Source organism: Branchiostoma belcheri, unplaced genomic scaffold (genome assembly GCF_001625305.1).
Source record: "Branchiostoma belcheri isolate BF01 breed outbred unplaced genomic scaffold, Haploidv18h27 scaffold81, whole genome shotgun sequence".
NCBI classification, from domain to species: domain Eukaryota; kingdom Metazoa; phylum Chordata; class Leptocardii; order Amphioxiformes; family Branchiostomatidae; genus Branchiostoma; species Branchiostoma belcheri.
The window spans coordinates 422,317-443,742 of NW_017804476.1; the positions used below are offsets into that span (position 1 = coordinate 422,317).

At 38.8% G+C, this 21,426-nt stretch overlaps 1 protein-coding gene across 1 annotated transcript in view; it reads right to left on the reverse strand.

Annotated features, from left to right (window-relative positions):
• Positions 1-8,824: 8,824 nt before the first annotated feature.
• The window catches only part of LOC109486597 (glutathione S-transferase A-like), a 14,209-nt gene continuing 1,607 nt past the window's right edge, over positions 8,825-21,426 (reverse strand). The window contains exons 2-10 of the mRNA XM_019790458.1: positions 20,532-20,597; positions 19,822-19,965; positions 19,106-19,168; positions 18,762-18,890; positions 16,942-16,987; positions 14,341-14,471; positions 13,139-13,248; positions 10,893-11,019; positions 8,825-10,016 (exon numbers count right to left, since the gene is read on the reverse strand). Coding sequence (XP_019646017.1) covers positions 9,966-10,016; positions 10,893-11,019; positions 13,139-13,248; positions 14,341-14,471; positions 16,942-16,987; positions 18,762-18,890; positions 19,106-19,168; positions 19,822-19,965; positions 20,532-20,597 — 867 coding nt within the window. The 3' untranslated portion in view covers positions 8,825-9,965. The remainder of the gene's footprint in view (positions 10,017-10,892; positions 11,020-13,138; positions 13,249-14,340; positions 14,472-16,941; positions 16,988-18,761; positions 18,891-19,105; positions 19,169-19,821; positions 19,966-20,531; positions 20,598-21,426) is intronic.

A 21,426-nucleotide genomic window follows, 5' to 3' on the forward strand; every position in this document is an offset into this window, starting at 1 on the left:
TGCAAAATGCAGAGTTCCAATTTTCCTTACCTGGCCTGATACTCCTGTATCCGATCACTTGGTGCCTCTGCCATCACAAGTCTGATCTCATCTGGACAGAAACACTTGCAGAGCTGGCAAACCCTCAGCACACAGCTACGTCACTACAGAATCACATGAAAACAAGGTCAAGTTACAAGGTGTTATCAGCCCTGTCATACACAGACAATAAAAAACTTAACAACTACTAGTAGACCAGAAACTTTTGATGCCATTTTTGAAGAGCTTTAAAGTCATGTTTAAAACATACAGCTAAAACTTAAATCACCTAACTGTAAAAAAAATAATCAATTTAGGGTATTGATGAGAAAAATTGTACCCAGGAGACTTGTCATATAACAACTTTCAAGTCTTCCTATGCATTTGTAGACACTCAAGGGTACTCTGTACAGTTGGTTTAATTTAACACAATGTCATGTATGTGAATATTACACTAACTTTACACATGTACATAAAATTTAGAGGTTTACATGTATTTTTAATTTCATAAACTTGAGAATGTTCGATGTTTAATTAGTTGGCTCTATGATTAAACAAAACACAAATCAGATGCATGTAACAACACTACAGAATTCCTATCCAATACCTAAAATTATTGAAGCTTAAAAATCAGACTTTAGGGCAAAAAATGAAGATTTGGGGGTTGACACAGAACCTGAATGTTACAAGTACATGTTTTTTTAATCAGGAAAAAAGGCTGGCAAATCCAAGAAACAACAAGTTAACGTGGTGTTTCTTTGTCTGAGTCTGAAATACCTAGCCAAATGAAGAGAAATTGCATGCATATCGATAGGCAAAATTTCTAGTGTTTTCCATGAGGGAAATTCCCACAAATATTCTGCCCATGTTTCCTTTCTGTTTCACAGACAAGGGGCAAAATTATTAGACCAGGTATACAGAAACAAACGTCCATTTTTTTTTTGAAAATTTAACTCAAGAGTAGCAAAAATTATACCTAACTGTGATATTCTGGGAGAAGACGTGAAGAGTGAATATCACAGAGATATATTGTCTCCTGTTACTGTATTGCAATGTGTTTTATTCTTGATTGTAAAAGCAATTAGCGTTCGGGCATGATTTTGCGAATAAAGTTTCTATATTGAAACAACAACGACCGAAAACTACACAAACTATCGTGTTGCATTCTCAAAGTCACGCAAATTTACCACGAATATACCGAAACGTGTTGTTATCAGTTTGTGGGAAATAAATTCTACGGCACGGCTTGTTGCCTTACCTTGTGAAAACTCAGCCCTCCCCACGACCACGCCGCCATCCTTCGGGCGCCATTTTCTCGTCTTCTCCAAAATCCACCACGTCAGGAAATCCGGAATTTCTTCGCCCAAAATCCAGAAAACGGCACAACTCCGCCGTAGAAACATCCCCGAAGATTTCTTCTACGAGTTAGAATGAAGATTTTTCGAACTGGAAGCCGAAAATGTACCAAAAAGTTGACAAATAATTCCTGGTCTCCTCGCGTGGCTCTAACAGACGCAGACTGAGTGGACCGTACCACGTGCACTGTGACTTTTACACAGCTGTGTACAACAGCTGGTCTAATTTACCCTGATAACCACAACTACGTTACCGCCAAAAATCAATCCCTACAGAAAAATAATGGCTCTCTGCTCAAAATCATATTTCGGACTAGTTTGTGTCAAAATAACACACAGGCAGCAGCAATAAGTATTCAATTTGGTCAAAGTATAGTAGCTGGAATCTGATAATTCAATCAGCCTCGGCACCACATGTTTCTAATGCAAACGGTACCTGTCCTTGGTGCTGAACGCCATTCTCATAGTAAAACACACAGTATGTATGGTGAAAACCACTGTGACGCGCGCGCTCGCTTTTTGAGCGTCCGTAAAGTACAGGGACTTGTTAAAGCTGGACAAACCTTACAGAAAAAAAATGACATGCACTTGAGGAAGGTAGGAGTGGAACTGTCAACGGTCTACGATAAATTCACAATGGCAGCGGCTACATGTTAGTTTTGTTACGTTGCATTCGGGCAAGCTGATTCCACCTACATGAAAATCTATCACTAAAATAGCTTATTTTACGCTTTTCATAGACTGCATCGATTACATACGCTATATGCTGTTGTATATGAACCATTTATTCGTCTGGCTACGAGTTATGTAATATCAAAACGGCCGATTACGCCCCAGGCTTGCAGGCATTCTTCCCAACAAGTTTACGTGCAAACGGTGCCTGTCTACTTTGGAAGACCAGAGTGACTGCTCGAAAGCTCTAGGTGAGAGAACTTTTAACTTTAAATCGAACGTTTTAACTTTAAACATGTAACTACCAACAACAGATGAACTTTCATGACAATATCAACTTTATTGTTCAGCAACTGTAACTGGTACAATGTATTAATCTCCAAGCAGATCATACGGTGGCAAGGCAGCATTGGCCAGAGGAGTGTCCATTAGCTAATGTAGGCAGAGAATAAACAACAAAGGTAGATACACGAACTATGCTAAAACGCAATTCTAACAGTTGATCCATAGCTATACTAACTTTACTCAGTTTCAATGCTACCAATCTTTATCTAGGAGAGTATTATATTACATACAGTGTCATTTTTGTAGCGAATCGGATATGAATTAAATTCTCCTACTAGGGTACACTGATACCTGAGTAGGGCTTGGCAGGAGCATATTCAAGATATCTGGTTTTGAATGGGGTAATGTAACATAAGTTTTGGAAGCTATGGAATGCATCAACTTTTGTCGTTTTCTTCTGTTCACATGTTGGACGCGACATCAGAATGTGGGACTCGTCTTCAATATCCTCCTTGCCGCAGTGTGTTCACTTAAAACAAGACCACACTCAGACATTCAGTTTTACTTTAATATAACAAACAGGAATTTCCCGGAGACAAACTTGGTACAAGCCCCGGCACCGCGTCAAGGTGTTGCCTCCATTGCCGAGGTAAATTTGGACGCAATCCTGACAACAACCACTAACAGTCCCGACAAAAGTACAACAACCACTCACAGTCCCGACAAAATTACAACATAGCGGCAAAGTTTACAGAGTTTCACTCAGCTCACACAACAGGATAAATGTTAAAAGAATGTTTTATTGTGAAAGTGAACAGCCAGAATTGAAGAAGGCAATGTTGTTATTTGTGCCCTGTCTTGCTAAGTTTTCTTTTAGTTTTCATCCCTGCCTATCTAATATCTTTTATTTTTATTTGGTTAAGTCACACTCTGCCTATCTAATATTTTCTATTTTCATTTGGTTAAGTCATACTCTGTATGTCTACAGTTGGTTTTATTTGTTATATTCAGCTAGACTGTCTATTTGTAGTCGTATTAAGCCTCATTCTTCCTTAGCTGTTCACAATCTTTTTAAACCCAATTGTATTTTTCTCTACACCAATGCGAGCTGAGTGTACTCCATACGAAGTTTGAGAAAAAGACAAAATTACCGAGACTGTAAATAGTAATGTCAGGATGAGCGTCGGTTTGCCAATAATTCTGTGCCAATTTCCCATGGCTAGAAGCAAGTGACTAGGACCAAAATCATTCCGACATACAGTCCGAGTCCGTCTACTACCCTGCCCAACATATTTGCTGTCCTTGTCAACAAAACCAACGTCAAAATACACTATATGATATTAACGAGTAATCAATTTTGTACAAAAATCAAATCATTCAAAGGGGTATGGCGGTTTTGGGGAATTCTGTGCTCAATAGCAATTGTCCTCTGGAAAGTCAATGTATGGATCTCATGCCATGGATCACCTGCATTGACAAAAAACAGAACACAAAGCAAACAAGAAAATATGACAGGCAATCATGTATGAGAAAGACAAGAAAAGTGCAATAAAATAAACTACGAAACACGTCCATCAGTTTGGTAAACATAGGATATTGCCATTTTTTTTCTTTTACACAACCAGGAATTACACAACAGAACACAATATCAGAATATCAGACTAGAATCATAGATACATGTCTTTCAAACACTCCAAAAACAACCGTCATACAATATATCATAGAAATCATAACATTTACGTGTAAACGTCTACAGAAATGCCGGTCCCACTGTCCGCCTGTGTCTTGTGTCCTATTGGTTGACTCGGCGAACTTTGGTTGACTTTTTTGACAGGGGTGTTTCATCCCCCCTGGATTTTTTTGACTAGGGTTTACTCCCTAGGACTTCTGTGCAGGGGTGTCTTCCCTGGGTGTCTGTGCAGGGTTTTCCTTCCCTGTATTCTCATACTTATAACGTAACACCAACCTATTTATGTAACGTCATGCCAATATAAAAGGGACAAGTGTATTCAGCAAACTAATGTTAAGTAATGGTTATATACTTATTGACATCACATAAATGATAAACAGGCCCCACAAAAAGTCTAACAGAATAGCTGAATAACAAAAACAAATCAACTTCACAAAATCTACACCTTTGTACATATGTTAAATTTCAAAGACTCAGACTAAAAAAAAATTAGAATAAAAAGATCACAACACACTATGAACCTCAAACATTACACAACTTGCAAATGTATACATACATGGGCATCACAAAATCTGAACTCAAACATCAGCAAAACAAAGTTACAATTCAAAGATGTCTACGTCCATACATATTGTATGTTTATCAAAGAAGCATACATGAAAATTGTAAATTCTCAAAGAGATTGACACACAAAATCGCCGCGCCGCGTGCCTGCAAAGCTGGGTTACACCAAGCGCCCCTCCCTTACTTGTTTAAAGTCGCGAAGAAAAGGATAACATGCCTTGAATCAAAAGCCAATAATTTACTAATAGAAGCCCCCGTACTAACTTGTACAGTCAACTTGCTTCTGCTGGTCTTCACAATCGGAGCTGTGGTCACCAGATTTCCACCTACCAGTCACGAAACTACATCCTCTCAGTTGGTGGAACTGTGTTGTTAGAAAAGGAAAGACAAGAAGAAAGAGTAGGTTATAATTAATGCTAGATGCACTGTGCAAAATCACCTTGGTTCACCCATGCACATCCAGGCAACATTCAACTATGTCCAACCCTGTACAAGACAAACTACAGCATGTACTTTACACAGGGAGCAACATATTTATCCACTTATTTCTTCATTCATTCATTCACTCATGCATTCATAGTTTCCATACAGTCTGGTCAGAGCTGCGGTGGCTGCTTCCTTCAACTTCTCGGCGATAAAGAAGACGTCTTCGCGTTGTAGACACTTCGAATTCAGTCTTCAGGTGCACGCTGTAACTGTAATGTTGGACAAAAAGAAAAGAAACACGTTAACAAGTACAAGATGCGATTCTAAACATTGCTGCCCATACCCTGTACTGGGTAGACAAACTAGAACATATACAATACACTAGGAACATTACATAGAATCCATATAATATGTTTGAAAACAAACAGTCACATGTAAAAACTTTTTTTACTTTTTTCACTTGTGTGTGCGTGCGTGAATGCTTAGAAAAGAACACTCATTCAACCAAATAAACATTGTATATAGGACACTTTATTTAGATTACTTACTTACTTACTACACATTTCAAGCAACGAACACATTTCTTCACATATTTTAGAGACATTTTAAATTTTAATGAAATATGCAAAATACTTTTTGAAATTTTGCATACCTCTTACATTCAGACACTTTGCAAGCATCGGAATATTATATATTTTAGGGACGTTTTGAAGTGTGTGTGGTGTGTGTGCAAAGATACAGGAAATAGAAAGTTACGATATAGTCAAGGGGAGGGGCGCTAGCTATAGGGAAACTAACTAAAACTTACCCCATAAGACACCCAGGGGGTTCGGTACGAGCCTAACAAATTAACGATCTTTTAAAAGTTTTAAATAATCATTTTAAGAATGGATTTTAGACTTGTTTTTCTAGGTCATTTGGTATTAGATATACATTATTTACCAACTTGATACTTTATTGGGGTATCTATTAGTTGCACAAACTAATACGTATTACCCAAACTACCCACATTTCCCAAATGGGGCAATATAAAAGCAAAAGGCATGAGTGGGACCTAACCCCATAAGAACTACACAAGCGGGGACAGACCCCCCATTTTTTCATGAGGAAGAAAAATCGTTAGTACAATGTAATAGGAACTATGATAAAATGCTCTATTCTAATAATAATCCATATAATTCTATAAGAGCAAGTCTTTAGAATTCTATGGATTTTAGTGGTGTTAATTCACATGGGTTATCATACTACCATAAAGGCCCCGAAGAGCATGGGAGCGATCTTACTAAGATGGCTCCCATGCTAAGAGCACAAGGAGTACAATGAGTCCAATAGTGTTTGTGTACGTGTGTGTAAGTGGTTGCAGAATGAACGACACCGTTGATGTAGTGTAAGATTTTTTGTGTGGTCAAACCGCGCCGCGCTGCATGTGGGCATTACTGATATTTGGGTCCTCGCGAATTACTTTTATAAAACGCACGGGTTAAAACTATACAACGTTTACACCTATACCACGCACGCTTTACAACTATAACAACGTCGCGAGATGCCCCTTTTTTCAAAAGATATTGTTGTGAACCTTTTTCAAAAAGATTCACATCCGCGCGCTGCAAGCAACATACAACTTACAATAAACCACAGCAATAGAATCATCACAATATCAACTTAAAATTAATACAAAACAACCAAGCCATGTGAAATAACACCACTAAACCTAGACTAACCATGACAATATAATGTGAGGAATTTTGTGTAGCACTCACAAAATTCCTGACATATCTTCAACACATAGTCATACAACAGATCAAGAAACAAGGTCTTTTGCGCAACGTGCACGCTACGCCGCTTCGAGTCTCAAAAGAATTACGAATTGCGAACATTAGTGCACGAATTACTTCTATACATGAAAGCGCACGAGTTAATACTATATACAGCGCCCGGGTCTCCAAGTTCCCACCGCCACCTTGAGCGCAAGCTGACAACGTTGTTTCGAGCCTCAAAATCTCAGGAATCCACGAATTACACTTACACAACGCCAACGCACGAATTACATGTTTACATGAAAGCGCACGAGTTAGTGTTACAAAACGCTGGGGCCTTTTTGCGCTGCCATGAGGGGAAAATAAGAGAAAGACACTAACCTTCACGACTTACCTTCATGCCTCAACACGTAGCTTGAACTGACGCTTGCCTGCTGTTCACCAACGGACCCCGATTTTGGACTGTCCCTTTTGTTTCTACAGGTAAGTGCTTACGTCACACTAAAAAATGAGGTTCATTTTAATCGCCTAGACTATGCAAGGGACGTTAGGGTCACTTTCCTGCAACTTTGCAATTTTGCATTCTTTGGTACATAAATATGCTTTATGACAACCCTATAATTATTCTTTGGTACAAAAAAGTAATAAGAAATCTCGTCCCCCGTTTAGATGGAAACAATGGTTTCATCCAGAATATTCCAACCTGTGTTTCACCTGTTCGATATGCAAATGTACCACCGGCTGTGGATAACATTTGACCAACCAGAGGTTATATGGATGAGATTGAATCAACGAATAGGAAAACTATTTTCAACCAAACACCCCTCTGCTTGCTGATATTGGTATAATCTACCCGCCATGAATGGACGTGCTATTTCGGTAGAGGGCGTGCGTGTACCGTGTGTAGAAGGGACACCTCGCGTTATACTACTATGATTCAGTAAAGCTAACACACAGCTGAGAAAAGAAAACAGAGGGTCCAATAACTTCGAACGAGTTTTAGTTTGTCTTTAATATTATGCGCAAGGGAGATTTGTATGTTTTATCCATTGTACTGAATAAATGTACCTTGTACGATATTTGATATCTTTCTATTAATGATATGTGGAAGAGAATGCTGTCTAATGTTGCAATTCCTCATTATTATGGTAATATCCGTGTCCATAATATCACCAGGGTCCATAATATCGCCACCTTGAGAAATAGTGTGCTTTAAGATATTTTTAGTGCAACATACTTTTGGTATGCACTCCTGCACACCTCAAATGTACATACCTAGGGTATGTTGCAGTAAAAATATCTTGAAGCACACTATTTCTCAAGGTGGCGATATTATGGACCCTGGTGATATTATGGACACGGATGTTACATGAATGTATTAATGATGTGATGTCACCATTTACAGTATGATCGAAAACTTTTGTTTTGGAAACAAACGAAAATCCATGGTCGAGTGGACGTCATCTATATAATTAAATCAACATGGCCTAACTAATAAGAAAATCCATTGCATTTTAATGGAACAAAATCATTTTTAAAACTTGTTCCAAGAGCACTACTAATGTTCACTATTTCAAAACATTTCAATGCTATACCCCAAAGCAATACTTAGGCCATGTTGATTTGATTATATGGATGACATCCGCACTCGCATTTCCAAAAAAAAAAGTTTTCAACCATACTGTAAATCGTACAAAAGTTGCAAAATGAGCAAATATATACTGTAAGTTGCAAAAAGAATATCTAAAAAAAGGATACCAATGTCGTAGAATGCCAAATCAGACAAAAAAGACGAAAATGTAAAAAAAAAATGAATTTGAAGAGTAGATTATTCGCCAAACCATACTCTGTGTCATTTGTCCAACCTTCATGACCACGTAGACTTCATAATGAAAGCAACTTTTTTTTGCAAAACATTTTTTTTATTCGCACGCTCGCATCAGTTTTGGGGTTCCCAGAGGACGTCATCCATATAATCAAATCAATGTGGCCTTATTTTCAACAATTAACTCACTTTAACTACATGTACAAGGTTTTGAAATAAACACAACAGCTCGTTACAGGGAACTTAATAAAAGTTTTATTCATCATTTTCAGTAAAACATTGTATAAACAAAATACCCAAAGGGTGAATATCTTCATACAAGTTCCTAATGCTTGGCAGATAGTCAAATAGCTTTCCCCTTTTTTTCTTTTTTTTTTAATGAGAATTGTGATTCAAATGACCCAAAATTACATGTAGCTGTTGGAAAGTATAATATGTTCAAGACAACTGCTTTATACATAGTTAACAGTGAAAGAAAATGTTCCCTATGTTAGATACTGAGCAAAAGAGAAAATGTCCTGAACAAAATACATGTACAATGTGTATGAATCAAGTCAATGTAGGACCAACTGACATACTGTGCTTTTTGCTGAACAAGGTCATCAGGATGATAGCAAGATGTCAAGGGTCAGAGATCAAAGGGTAACAAAAGTATGACTTGGAAAGAGTACATAATACATCTCTGTGTTTGTAAATTGGTCTATGCATGTGTTCTATGCTTGCAACTAAAATATGTTTGTCACTATAAGGGAGAAAGAGAGTCTGCAATTGTAGGAATTGATAATTGTGAGGGCAAAAAAGCAAGATATTCTAACTTTCCACAACTAAGGTTGTCTTTTTACCCAACATTTCTGAACTGAGTATCACAAAACTTGTTGACATCTTTATGTACCATGATCTAAGCTAAAATGGGACATATTCATCATTCATAAGATGTAATATTGAAAGAATCCAACTATGGAATAAAACGTCATGTGTACCATTTCTTAAAGAAACTGATAGAGACCGGATTGTTCAGTAACTTGGGAAAAAAACTCTACCCCTACATTGATGGTGACCAGGAAAGTGACTTGGCTAGCACGTCGGGAGAACGTACTGCACCTGCGCAAAACCCTGATTTTCCACGGTTTTCGTAGGATGTTTGGTTAACGTTGCATCAGAATTTTGCCTGTTGCAAAGGATATCTTTTCCGACACAACATTTGGAAACTACAGACGGGATGTTAACCTTACATATGCGAATACGACCTTATTTGATACATTCTGCCAAAGTGCTATGTACAAGACCTTAGGGGTTTTGCGCAGGTGCAGTACGTTCTACCGACGTGCTATACTTGTCCTGGCCCACTGTACTGGCTGTGGTCAGAGCTGCCTTTATGAAGAGTTTGTCTGGGGAAGTTGCTGTTCCTTTATGTACTTCTCAACCTGGGTAAAAATAAACAAACAAACATTATTATGATGTAATCTCTTGTCTTTCTGTCAATCATAATTATAATTTATTAATACAATACACAAGAAATTATTGCAAAAACATTCTTGAGAACGACATCTATCTCCAATATGAAATAATCAACATTATTGGTACTGAAGTATTCTCTTTGGTGCAAGCTTTGTAAATAAGTTTGACGGGGAATGTCTGATAGATAAACAATTAGTGAAGAAATGAAGAAAAGGACCACAGTAAGTCCTGAAAACTGTCCATCTTCACTTACAGATCATCCAAAATATTTTAGCCCGACTACTGTACATCACATATAGGCTATAGAAAACCTTTGTGTTTAGGCACATTCTATCCCAAACAAATAGTTATCAGGGTTCTAGCTAGGATGTAATTTTAGCGTAGTGGTACTGGCTGCCTGTCGATGGGCCCTCTTTCCGTGGTGCGCAGCTTTTAAAAATTTGAGTTAAAAAAGGGGCCATTTGAGGGATACCCAAAGGGAAAAAATGTTATTTCTAAGGTATGTACAATGTATCCTTGATTGGTAATTTTTCACATTTGATCTGGCATTCTTGAACAAAGAAATACAGTCCCAATGCCCCTATGCTGTATGTGTAGAGGGGGGAAATTTAGCGTAGGGGGTCAAAATCTTAACGTAGTGGGGGAAATTTAGCGTAGGGGGTCAAAATTTTAGCGTAGGGGGCCCCTACGCTACTTTGTTACAACAATTTAACTCATCATTTTAAACACAATCTGACACACTTTATTGCATACTAGACTTCAAGTTTATCCTATTAGAATGCCTATACATGTGTCTAACAAATAAAAAAGAAGAGAAGAGAGGATTACAAAAAGATACTGACAATTTTGCGGACTTGTGCCAGGGCCTGCCCTTCCTTCCCCTTGCAATTCTCCAGACCGTAGGGCGGAGATATGACAACATCGTCCAAAACTACTATGTCTTTGTCTCGCCATCGTGTCTCACTTATCCTGGAACAGAGAAACAGCATTCATGAAAAAAAGTTCATCAGACTGCAAAAAGATTGTCCAAAAACATTTTCTATTAAACAACCAGGGGTTTTAACATTGATGTTTCAGTGACCATCTGTCGCATTCTTCAGAGCAGATGTAAAAACCCATGTTGTTGAATGAAGAATGTTTTTACACAGAGAAATTATATACAGTGTTACGTTGGTTACCATTAATAATAGCATTAGCAGAAAGAACTCCAAAGACTCCAATGAGTCACGTAGTGACTGACACACAGAACATACTTTTCATCTCTGAGTTGTAAATATGACTATCTTTTATCTACTATTATACCTACTAGTGCTGCATACCTAAACCCAATTTTAGGTTCAGGTCCGGATTCAAGTCCTGAGGTTTAGGTTCAGTTCCAGACTTGTAAGTCCGGACCTAAACCCATGGCATATACAATATTTCATGTTGGCAACCCTGCAATGTTGTCTGGGTGAATTTTTGGCCACATAACATGGAGGCCGGTACTTGACGATGCCCGATGGCAATGTTCTCTTCATTTTGCAGCAAAGATTTGGCAATGTACGGAAGGTTTTAGGTGGTTTGGAAAGAAAAGGGGTATGTGAAATGGTCTTTTATGGTAATAAGTCCGGACTCGGTTATTGACTTTTAGGTTTTTTTTGGACTTGAACCTAAACATTCTTACAAGTCCGGATCCAAGTTCAGTGAACCGGTATGCATCACTATTCATCACTGAGTTGTAAAATATATGACTACCGGGTATCACCAGGATTATACCTACTTATAACTATTTTACATGTTTGTGTACTTAGGCCAAACTGAATTACGGTATTTTATGGATGACATCCACATGCGCATTGATTTTCGCTTGTTCTCAAAAAAGAAAAGACTTCCTCTGAGGCTCTGGTCTGGGTGCCTTCAACTGTAGTTCATGGCAACTAGCAACAATAGGGAACAGGCAGTAACTACAGAGGAAGCAGGCCTCAAAATTAACTGTTTTTACTATTGTCCCAGAATTGTCCCAAACATAGATTTCAATTGTCCCGAACTGAGGATGGACTGTCACAGCCTGCTTTTTAGGAAATAAGTTTATGACAACAATAAGAAAACAACGACAACTGAATTTGTACAACATGATAGTACATGTATCATGGGCATGGCACCATCTTTGAGGCCCCCTACAATGATTGGTAAAATTTAAATGTTTGAATCAAATTGATTTTTTAAACATAAATTTGAGTATTATGGGCTGCCGGCAGCCAGCAGCAGGATGGATGGATCACGTTCCTAAATGTAGTGGACAGTCTCAGAATTTTCACGTTGCCCCGAAATTGTCCCAAAATGTAATTTGAATTGTCCCAAGCTGAAAATTTAGTGTCATTTGACACTGGGACAATGTTAATTTCGAGCCCTGAGGAAGGCACCCAGGCTACCGAAGTTCCACGGAACTCAAGAACTCAGTACAGTGCCGACTAAAATGCTGCTAAATGCCAGAATGAGCCGGCTTGTCTTGTACTTCTACTACTACTACTGCAAATTCACAATCCTAGCTTTGCATTCCTGTGGTTTAGCAGCAACTTTTATTTGGCTGGAATTTTCCTTCAGAGGATGTCATTCATAAGATTAAGTCAGTGTGACCGTATATGTACTTAGTATTGTAAGTTAACATTTTTCATCATTGTGAATAGTGATGCATACCGGTTCACTGGACTTGGATCCGGACTTGTAAGAATGTTTAGGTTCAAGTAAAAAAAAAACTAAAAGTCAAGAACCGAGTCCGGACTTATTACCATAAAAGACCATTTCACATACCCCTTTTCTTTCCAAACCACCTACAAGTTAAACCTTCTGTAGATTGCAAAATCTTTGCTGCAAAATGAAGAAAACAATTTGCCATAGGGCATCGTCAAGTATCGGCCTCCATGTTATGTGGCCAAAGTTTCACCCAGACAACATTGCAAGATTGCTAACATGCAATTTTGTATATGCCATGGGTTTAGGTCTGGACTTGCAAGTCCAGAACTGAAGCTAAACCTCTGGACTTGAATCCGGACCTGAAGCTAAAATTGGGTTTAGGTATGCAGCACTAATTGTGAATAAAATAGCTTACGTTTTGTGTATAGCGTTGAAGAGTTTCTGTCCCTCAGGGCTGACTCCGATGCCGATGAGGTTCACGGCTTTCCACTTCTCACTGCACTCGTGCCTCGCCCGGGCCTCAAGCTGGGACAGGAGACAGAGGTTCATTTACTTCAGAACAAAGATTCATCAACAAAGTTATCATGACTTGAACAACTGCCATATATTCAACTTTTGAATGTTACAGTATTTTCTTAGCCCTTGTCCTGCTGGCATTTTTTACAACGAAGGTATTTTCAAATAATTTGATGACTTTTTATGCACTGCGGTGGTGTAGTTACTTCCGCAATTGTTGTGTTACGCTGTAGTAGTGTGATGCATTGCACAAGAATACCAACCAAATCATACATATAATACAGGATGCTATATAGATAGTACCAGGGTTCTCACTAAGGATTTTTCACAGTGTAGGGGTCGGGTACAGAAGGGTAACTTTCTACGGCACATTGAGTCCAAAAACATGACCACAGCAGGGGGTCTAATAATAATATTCTTCAAAAAAATTTTGTAACTCAAAACCCCTGAGACCCATTTCCTGCTTATTTGGGGAGATTTTGTTTTCCCTTTGTTATATCTCCATTCTTAAGCTATATTTTCATTATTTGAAAGATTTATCAAGGTTCTGAATAAATAAAAAACTTTGTATCTGTATTTCCATCTATATAGCCAATACTAGTAATTGCCCTAACACAACAGCATCCCAAAAAGCTACAATATGTGAATAGACAGTGGTCGAAATACTTTTTTTCAGTGCTCTGCAATATTGCAGAAGAGTAAAAATTTTGTTCTGCAATTTGAAAATACTTTCTGCAAATACACAAGCCTCTATACTACAACCTTCTCAAACCATTAATGTCTTTTTTACATCATATATAGCTTTGTAAATCTGTAGCATTACTGGAATTCTTTTAAGTTTAATCTATCACTCTTGTTAATTTCAGACTTTATAGATCCTTCTCCACAGAAAATTTATCATTTACTGGTATCTTCACGGGTCTTTCACCACTATTGAATCTGTAGCCTGTAGCAAAATTGCAGATTGTATAAATTTTTCTTCTGCAATCTTGAAAACCTATCTGCAGATTGCAGACTGCAGACAGGTATTTCGAACATTGATAGATATGCATGTATCTAAAATAAATTACAGTCGGAAGTCACAGCCTACTAGTATCTTACCTTCTGAAAGCTGAGAACTGGAAGAACAGGCGGGGGTTCGGTACACTCATGCACGACGTCCACGTTAGACACCAGCGCCAGGTTCACGATGCGTACATCATGGCGGTCGGGACCCTTACCGGACGGAGATTCTGAGCGCCGCGTTAAGGATCAACCCTCTTCCTGTTTCTTGACTTTAAAGCGATCATATTATGTAATATTTTCACTATCTTAAACATCATTGTTTTAGCTTTTACACATTTTCTTGCGCTATAACCTTACCTGGGTTCATAATAACATTTAGGGAGTAAAGTATCAATGTCGTTGCATGTAAAAGCTGTGTTGGAAGCTGCCAATGATGCCTGAACAAAAAATGCTGTTTGATAACGTTCTTTTTAGGAGCCTCCTAAAATACATCGGGCCTGGCGCAACTTATTCTCGTACTGCGCTGATTCGCCGGGCAAAGCAAAATAGCGACGCTAATATGTTGAAAGTTATTGAACATGACAAATTGACAATCTACATGAAAAAACTTCAATAATCTATAATTACAGCTTTAGCACAAAAGTCTTACACAATATGACTTTAAGCCAATGCTTTTAGACTTAAGTATAGCAAGGTAAAGCTGGAAATGCACTTAGAAACCCCATTCAAAAAGCTACTAGAACTTTGAAGCAGGTTTCTACTTTTAGATAATGCATACTGTTATTACGTCTATAGTGAAGCCAGAGTTTATGGTGGGGAAAAAACACCATTATACTATAAATTCTATAAAAATAATAATTTGGGTGTACAAAAATTTTGGGGCGCACCATACAAGATAAAATTAGTAGAATTTCATAAAAAACTAATTATACTAGTATTATAACAATGATTTTATTATTTTTCTAACAATTAGACGTTAAGAATATGCTGTATACTACTATACATTTAACATCTTTACATACGTAACTAAACCTACGAATATATTTGGCCAGTGCACCCACTGAAAAAAAAAATTGGTACACAGCTCCAAATTTGTGTGCACTAAAGTGCAAATGCATCCAGTATTTTGAGCCCAGATCAGTGTTGTAAAAAAATAAAACCACGAAAATTTCATGGTTGACAGTACACTTCAACATTTCTGACACAACGAGTGGACAAATATTAAAAACTCTTCAGATGTTGACATAGGTCACTCATAATCGCTGCCTCATAATCAGATCTTGCGACTGATAAACTACACATATTCAAACAAAATATAACCAAAGTTTGGCAATGACATTACCAAAATACATGTCAGTCTCTTAAATGCGTGCCATTTTACAACATGCATGAAATAATGAATTATGCAAATTTGGCTTGACCCCAAATATCTAAGACAACTTCAGCTATAGAAATGAAATACTTCAAATCGTTCTATATGTTCAGGATTTTCTTAAGATCAAAATACAATACAGATACTTTGTCATGTCGGTCTACATATGTACAGGGAAAAACATTATTTTACAGTGAAATTATACTAGTAAAAATTTATACGCCCCCCTCCCCAACACATAGCATTCCATTTTCGATTATCAGCTATGCATAACCATACGTTAGCCACAAACAACGTCGTGTATACGCGTTTTGTATCATTCTGACTGAGGAAAAACAACTGGACGATTATAACAAGTCATATAACGTGGATTTAAAGTATATGAAGGGAAGGAAAAATTTACTCATCGCCGTATGACCCTAGCTGAACTGCCGGTCAAACTCGCGTCAGAAAGGCCGGCATTTCTGGGCGCCCTGACGCTCTCGAAGGAATCAAAGGATACTGATTGCGAGCATCTTAGACGGAGGATCGAAGGCCACCACTTCTCCTTGTATATTCTGTCCGAGACAAGTGGTACAGGAGACGGAAGAGCCGACACTGAACGTGAAATAGTCGCCTGGACCTGGAGCCGCCATTTTGATGAGCATCTCGCCTGGAATGAACTACGCCTGCGCCGTGACCTGATATCTGGGTCACAAGTAGTAGCGTAAGTCCAAAGTGTTAAATTTTGTAGAGGAGGGACCAAAATTGTTGACTCAAATTTCATCTAGTTCTATTGTCACCAGACTCACCACAATATATACTGAGTCTTTCACAACCCCAGTTAGTAGATAAAGAGAAAAAAGTGTTTGTAGAAGAATTGTAAGCGTTCAATTAAGGGTCAATGACCCGCTCCGGGGTGTATATGGTGTCATGAGGCCTGGTCTATTCCATCGATTGAACCACCGAGTGAGCGCAGCAACATTTCTTCGTCGAAGAAGTTATAACGCTATAGAACGCTATGCTTGCTAATGTCAAACAAGGAAAAGGAGTCGGCAAGCATTTATTTCTGGACAACCATACGATGCTATCATTGTTTCCTGAAGTTCATATAATTCTACACAAAATGTGCAAAATTGAGCCTCATCGTAATTGAACGGTTATATTTTATTTCTAGTTTTCCGAAAAGTTTAAGTAAAATTTTACCAAAAGTTAGAGTTACACATTTTTGCCTCTAAAAGTTGAAGTCAAACGTTTTCGAGAAGTTAAAAGTTTGTAAAGTTCAACTTTTGCCCCTCTGTCCTCATTTCACAGGCTCTTGAAGATCCCAACGGGCGAAATTTGACTCCAATAAGTCGGCCATGATGCTTTCACAGATGGTCGTTCCCGGACCTGTGAAGTACAGAAAGAAAATCTAAGCAATCTAAAGCAAATGCATTATGTTTACCTTCACATGGCCCAGCTTAAAAAGCTTTGTTTATTCTTACTCAAACATATTCATATATTTATATGGTGACCATGCAGCCCCTCTTGAAGTTCTGCATGGCACTTGCAACATTATGTTCGCCAACACCAGTTACCATGGTGACAGACGTCTGGTTCAGGTTATTACCTCCATGAAATGGAAGGTATTGTTTTTGGCGCGTCTGTGTGCGTGTGTGTGTGTGTGTGTGTGTGTGTGTGTGTGTGTGTGTGTGTGTGTGTGTGTGTGTGTATGTGTGTTTGTGTTTCCGCATTTTTGAACCTTCATAAGTCCATAACGCCTTCATGGATTGTGGTGATATTTGGTATGCTGGTAGGTCTTAGGAGGGCGAAGGTCAAGGTCAAATATGGGCCTCCTGGTGGATGGCCTTGGTACTGCAGCAGCACTTCCGGTTTAAGGTTGAGTCAGGACATGGCTGAGAGGAATCTCCTTTATACTTGCGAGGCAGGGTAACAGATGTGGCTATGCCCAGCGAGGCAGCGCGCTCCCTCAGGGGAATAGGTGACCTATTTCAGGGCAAATGTGGCAGTGCCACTGTATGGCTGTGTGTTTGAAAACAAACAACCTGTGTTATTACCTCCATGAAAATGGAGGTATTGTTTTTGTTGCGTCTGTCTGTCTGTCTGTCTGTCTGTCTGTGTGTTTGTGTCTCCGCACATTTGCGGCCAGCATAACTTCATAACGCCTTTATGGATTGTGATGATATTTGGTATGCTGATAGGTCTTAGGAAGACGAAGGTCAAGGTCAAATATACGCCTCCTGGTGGATGACCTTGGTACTGCAGCAGAACTTCCGGTTTTTGTATCTTTTGTCCTGAATATGCTATGGTCTTGATTTTTTGGTGGCAGATAGATTGTCCTGTCAGGAATAAGTGGTGTGGGTTTGGTCCCCCTAGCAGCTTGTTCTGGAAATGCAGGGGACTTTCGGGCGAAATCTTTAAAAGCCAATAAGTCCAGATAGAAACAATGTATTTTCATCATTTTTGGTATGTAGGTAGCTGAGAGAGAGATGTACATAATTAACTGCAAATTATGCAAATGAGGACTTAATTTGCATAATTAATGAGGAAATTCTATAATTACAGTGTTTTGCATTATGGTACTTTCATACATGTAATGTACTAGTATGTAATCTATGGCAGATGGAACATCACCAGATACCAATTATGCAAATGATGACCTAATTTGCATAATTAATGCGAAAATTCTATGACTCCTTAGTGGTAAATGATGGGAATTTCATACTTGGTACATGTGTAAGTTAATCAAAAGTTAACATCACGATGCATTTATTATGTTAATGTGGAGGTAATTTGCATAATTAAAGAAGAAATTAACATTTACATGTCAAGCCCATATTTCATGGAGGTATGAGATCTCGGAACTCTTGTTCTTTATTTGTTTGGAGAAGAAGAGGAAGAAACTAAGGAAAAACAACATGTTTTCTTTCGACAAACATAAAATTGGAGAATACTAAAAACTTTACGTGGATTAATGTGTTATGTATTATGTGTTAATGTATTATATCATAGATGACATCATCGTTTTGCTTGTTATTAATTATTTATTATGATAAACTTAATACTAGTATCTAAAATACGTTGCTGTTCTCGCCATAAAGATCTAAGTATATAAACATGCTTTCCAAAATTGTCGAACCAAGTGCACTGAAAATGTCCTTACCATGTTGTAGTACTGTTCTAGTTTTGGATATCTTCCCCCCAGTTCTAACCCCTCCCACACCAGGTAGGCCAGGACAGGGAAGAACACAGCATCCGCCATGGTGAAGTCCCCACCAGTAATGAACGGTCCCTGAAGATTACAACAAAACGTGTGGGGAAAAATAGTCGACGTACCGCGTACTATAACTCCTACTATAACTCGCAAATGTGATGTTAAACAATATAAGAAAGATTAAAAATTCCAAAGAACGAAAAGAAAGATGAAAAAGTGTAAATTTAACCTCTCTTACACCGAACTGTAGCGTTCTGTGCAAGACACCAGTGAGAGATACAATCTGTTGTTACCTCTGATAGGTATGCTTCCCAATTGTTGATCTCCTTCGCCAGTTTTTGTTGGTTAACAGCATCCTATAGACAGAACAGAAACATAACTTTACCGTTATGGTCGTATCCTGCTTCATACCTTTTGGTCGAAAGCGGCCTTAAGCGGATTATAGTTGAACTGCAGACCTAAGTATTTCGTGATTCCACTATCCACACATAGGCAAACATATCTGTCCTTGGTGCTGAACGCCATCCACACATAGGCAAACATATCTGTCCATGGTGCTAAACGCCATCCACGCACAGACAAACATATCTGTCCTTTGCTGAACACCATCCACACACAAACATATCTGTCCTTCGTACTGAACGCCATCCACATACAAGCAAACACATCTGTCCTTGGCACTGAACGCCATCCACACATAGGCAAATATGTCTGTCCTTGGTACTGAACGCCATCCACACACAGGCAAACATATCTGTCCTTGGTACTGAACGCCATCCACACACAAACACATCTGTCCTTCGAATTCGTACTGAACGCCATCCACACACAGGTGAACACATCTGTCCATGGTACTGTATGCCACCCACGCACAGGCAAACATGCCTGTCTTTGGTACTGAACGCCATCCACACACGCCAAACACATCTGTCCGTGGTACTGAACACCATCAACACACAGTCAAACAGACGGCAGATATTTATTCCGTATAACCATACGAAACCTTTACCGTATTTTCCGAGCCGTCTTCCTCCCTAACACAGCAGATAGAGGTTGGTCCGACCCCGATGGTTTGCGCCTGAAGCATTCGCTGTACGACCACTGTCTGTTGGCCGATGTCACTCGGTAAAAGAGACTTACTCTCAAACACTTTCTGTGGCGGTCAACAAATAGATAGGTTACGAGTAATCTCCAAGCAGATCCTACGGTGGCAAGGCAGTATCCGACCGGCCAAGCAGTGTCCACTAGCCACCGGTGCCTGACACTACTTGGCCGATTGGATGCGTATATACTGCCTTGCAAGGTTCTACTTGGAGATTAGTTAGGCCTATCTATAGGAAAGGTTGTAGGGTTTGTAACAGTAGCCAATAGCCAGTAGTCAATAGCCAATGACCTTGAGCGCAGCCAATCTGAGCTTTCCGAGCATAGGGTGTTTCCCGCCAAAACAGCCACTGAAAACATGGCTGTCATTCTGACTGAATTCGAAAGTGGGTGACGTTTTACAGACTTTCGGAAACAACGAGCAATGAGCTAACGATGTTTGGATTGAGAGATTCTTGCATCCAGACTGTTGAAGACCAAAATCAAGACCACATTTTAAGACAAAGTTTCCAGATATCCGGGCTTAGGGGTAGCGCTTACAGAGTTAAAGTGTTGATAGGATGTTGGATCTAGGAGCATCATGTTTTAAAGCAGAAGCAGTTTTGATGCTGCACATACCTCCAGATACAGACAAATCGCCACCGACTCAGTGATCAGCAGCTCCCCATGCGACAAGATCGGAACCTGCAGGAGAGGAAAGGTATGCAGACTTCTTCGCATTTACTGTAAAACCGTGTACATACCAATAAAGCACTAGATATGATCCGTTGTGCAATTTTGCTCGTCTTTGCATTCTTTCTGAAATTCTAAGGTTTTGTGTTTTAGTGAGCACTTCTCTTTGAGGTAAATACAGCTTCCTATTACATAGATAACGGAATTCCAATTGGCAAACTGCGTTTAGTTCCCAGGAATTGTGAATTTTCCCTACAAACCTGGAGGTATTATAAACTAGCCTTATCTTATCTATAAGCCGCTCTTTTTACATACCACGTATTTTATGTGTTGAGAGGGAGGGGGGAGAGACAGAGAGAGAGAGAGAGAAAGAGAGAGATGGTTTATTCGCAACCTTAGAAAATACACTTCGAACTGTTCACAACTGTCACACATAGGCAGCTAAGTCGGTTTAGCTGAATTGGGTGTGCCATAACATAGAAGCAATTAGTTTTACATTACAACAATAAAATCATCTTAAACAAAAACTGTATATATTTATAAGGCTATTGTTAAAAATTACGTTGTGGCATCAAATTTAATTCATCACAATTATACCTAGTCATATTCTTACATACATATCGATGTGTCCAGATACTATATGTCATGTTCTTTTCTGTTTAGGCCATGTTGATTTGATTATATGGATGACATCCACGCGCGCATGAATTTTCGGCCGTTTCCAAAAAAAAAAAGTTTTCAACCATACTGTAAATCGTGCAAAACAGTTGCTAAATGGGCAAAAATATACCATAAGTTGCAAGGAAAACATTTAGAAACGATACCAATGTCGTAGAATGCC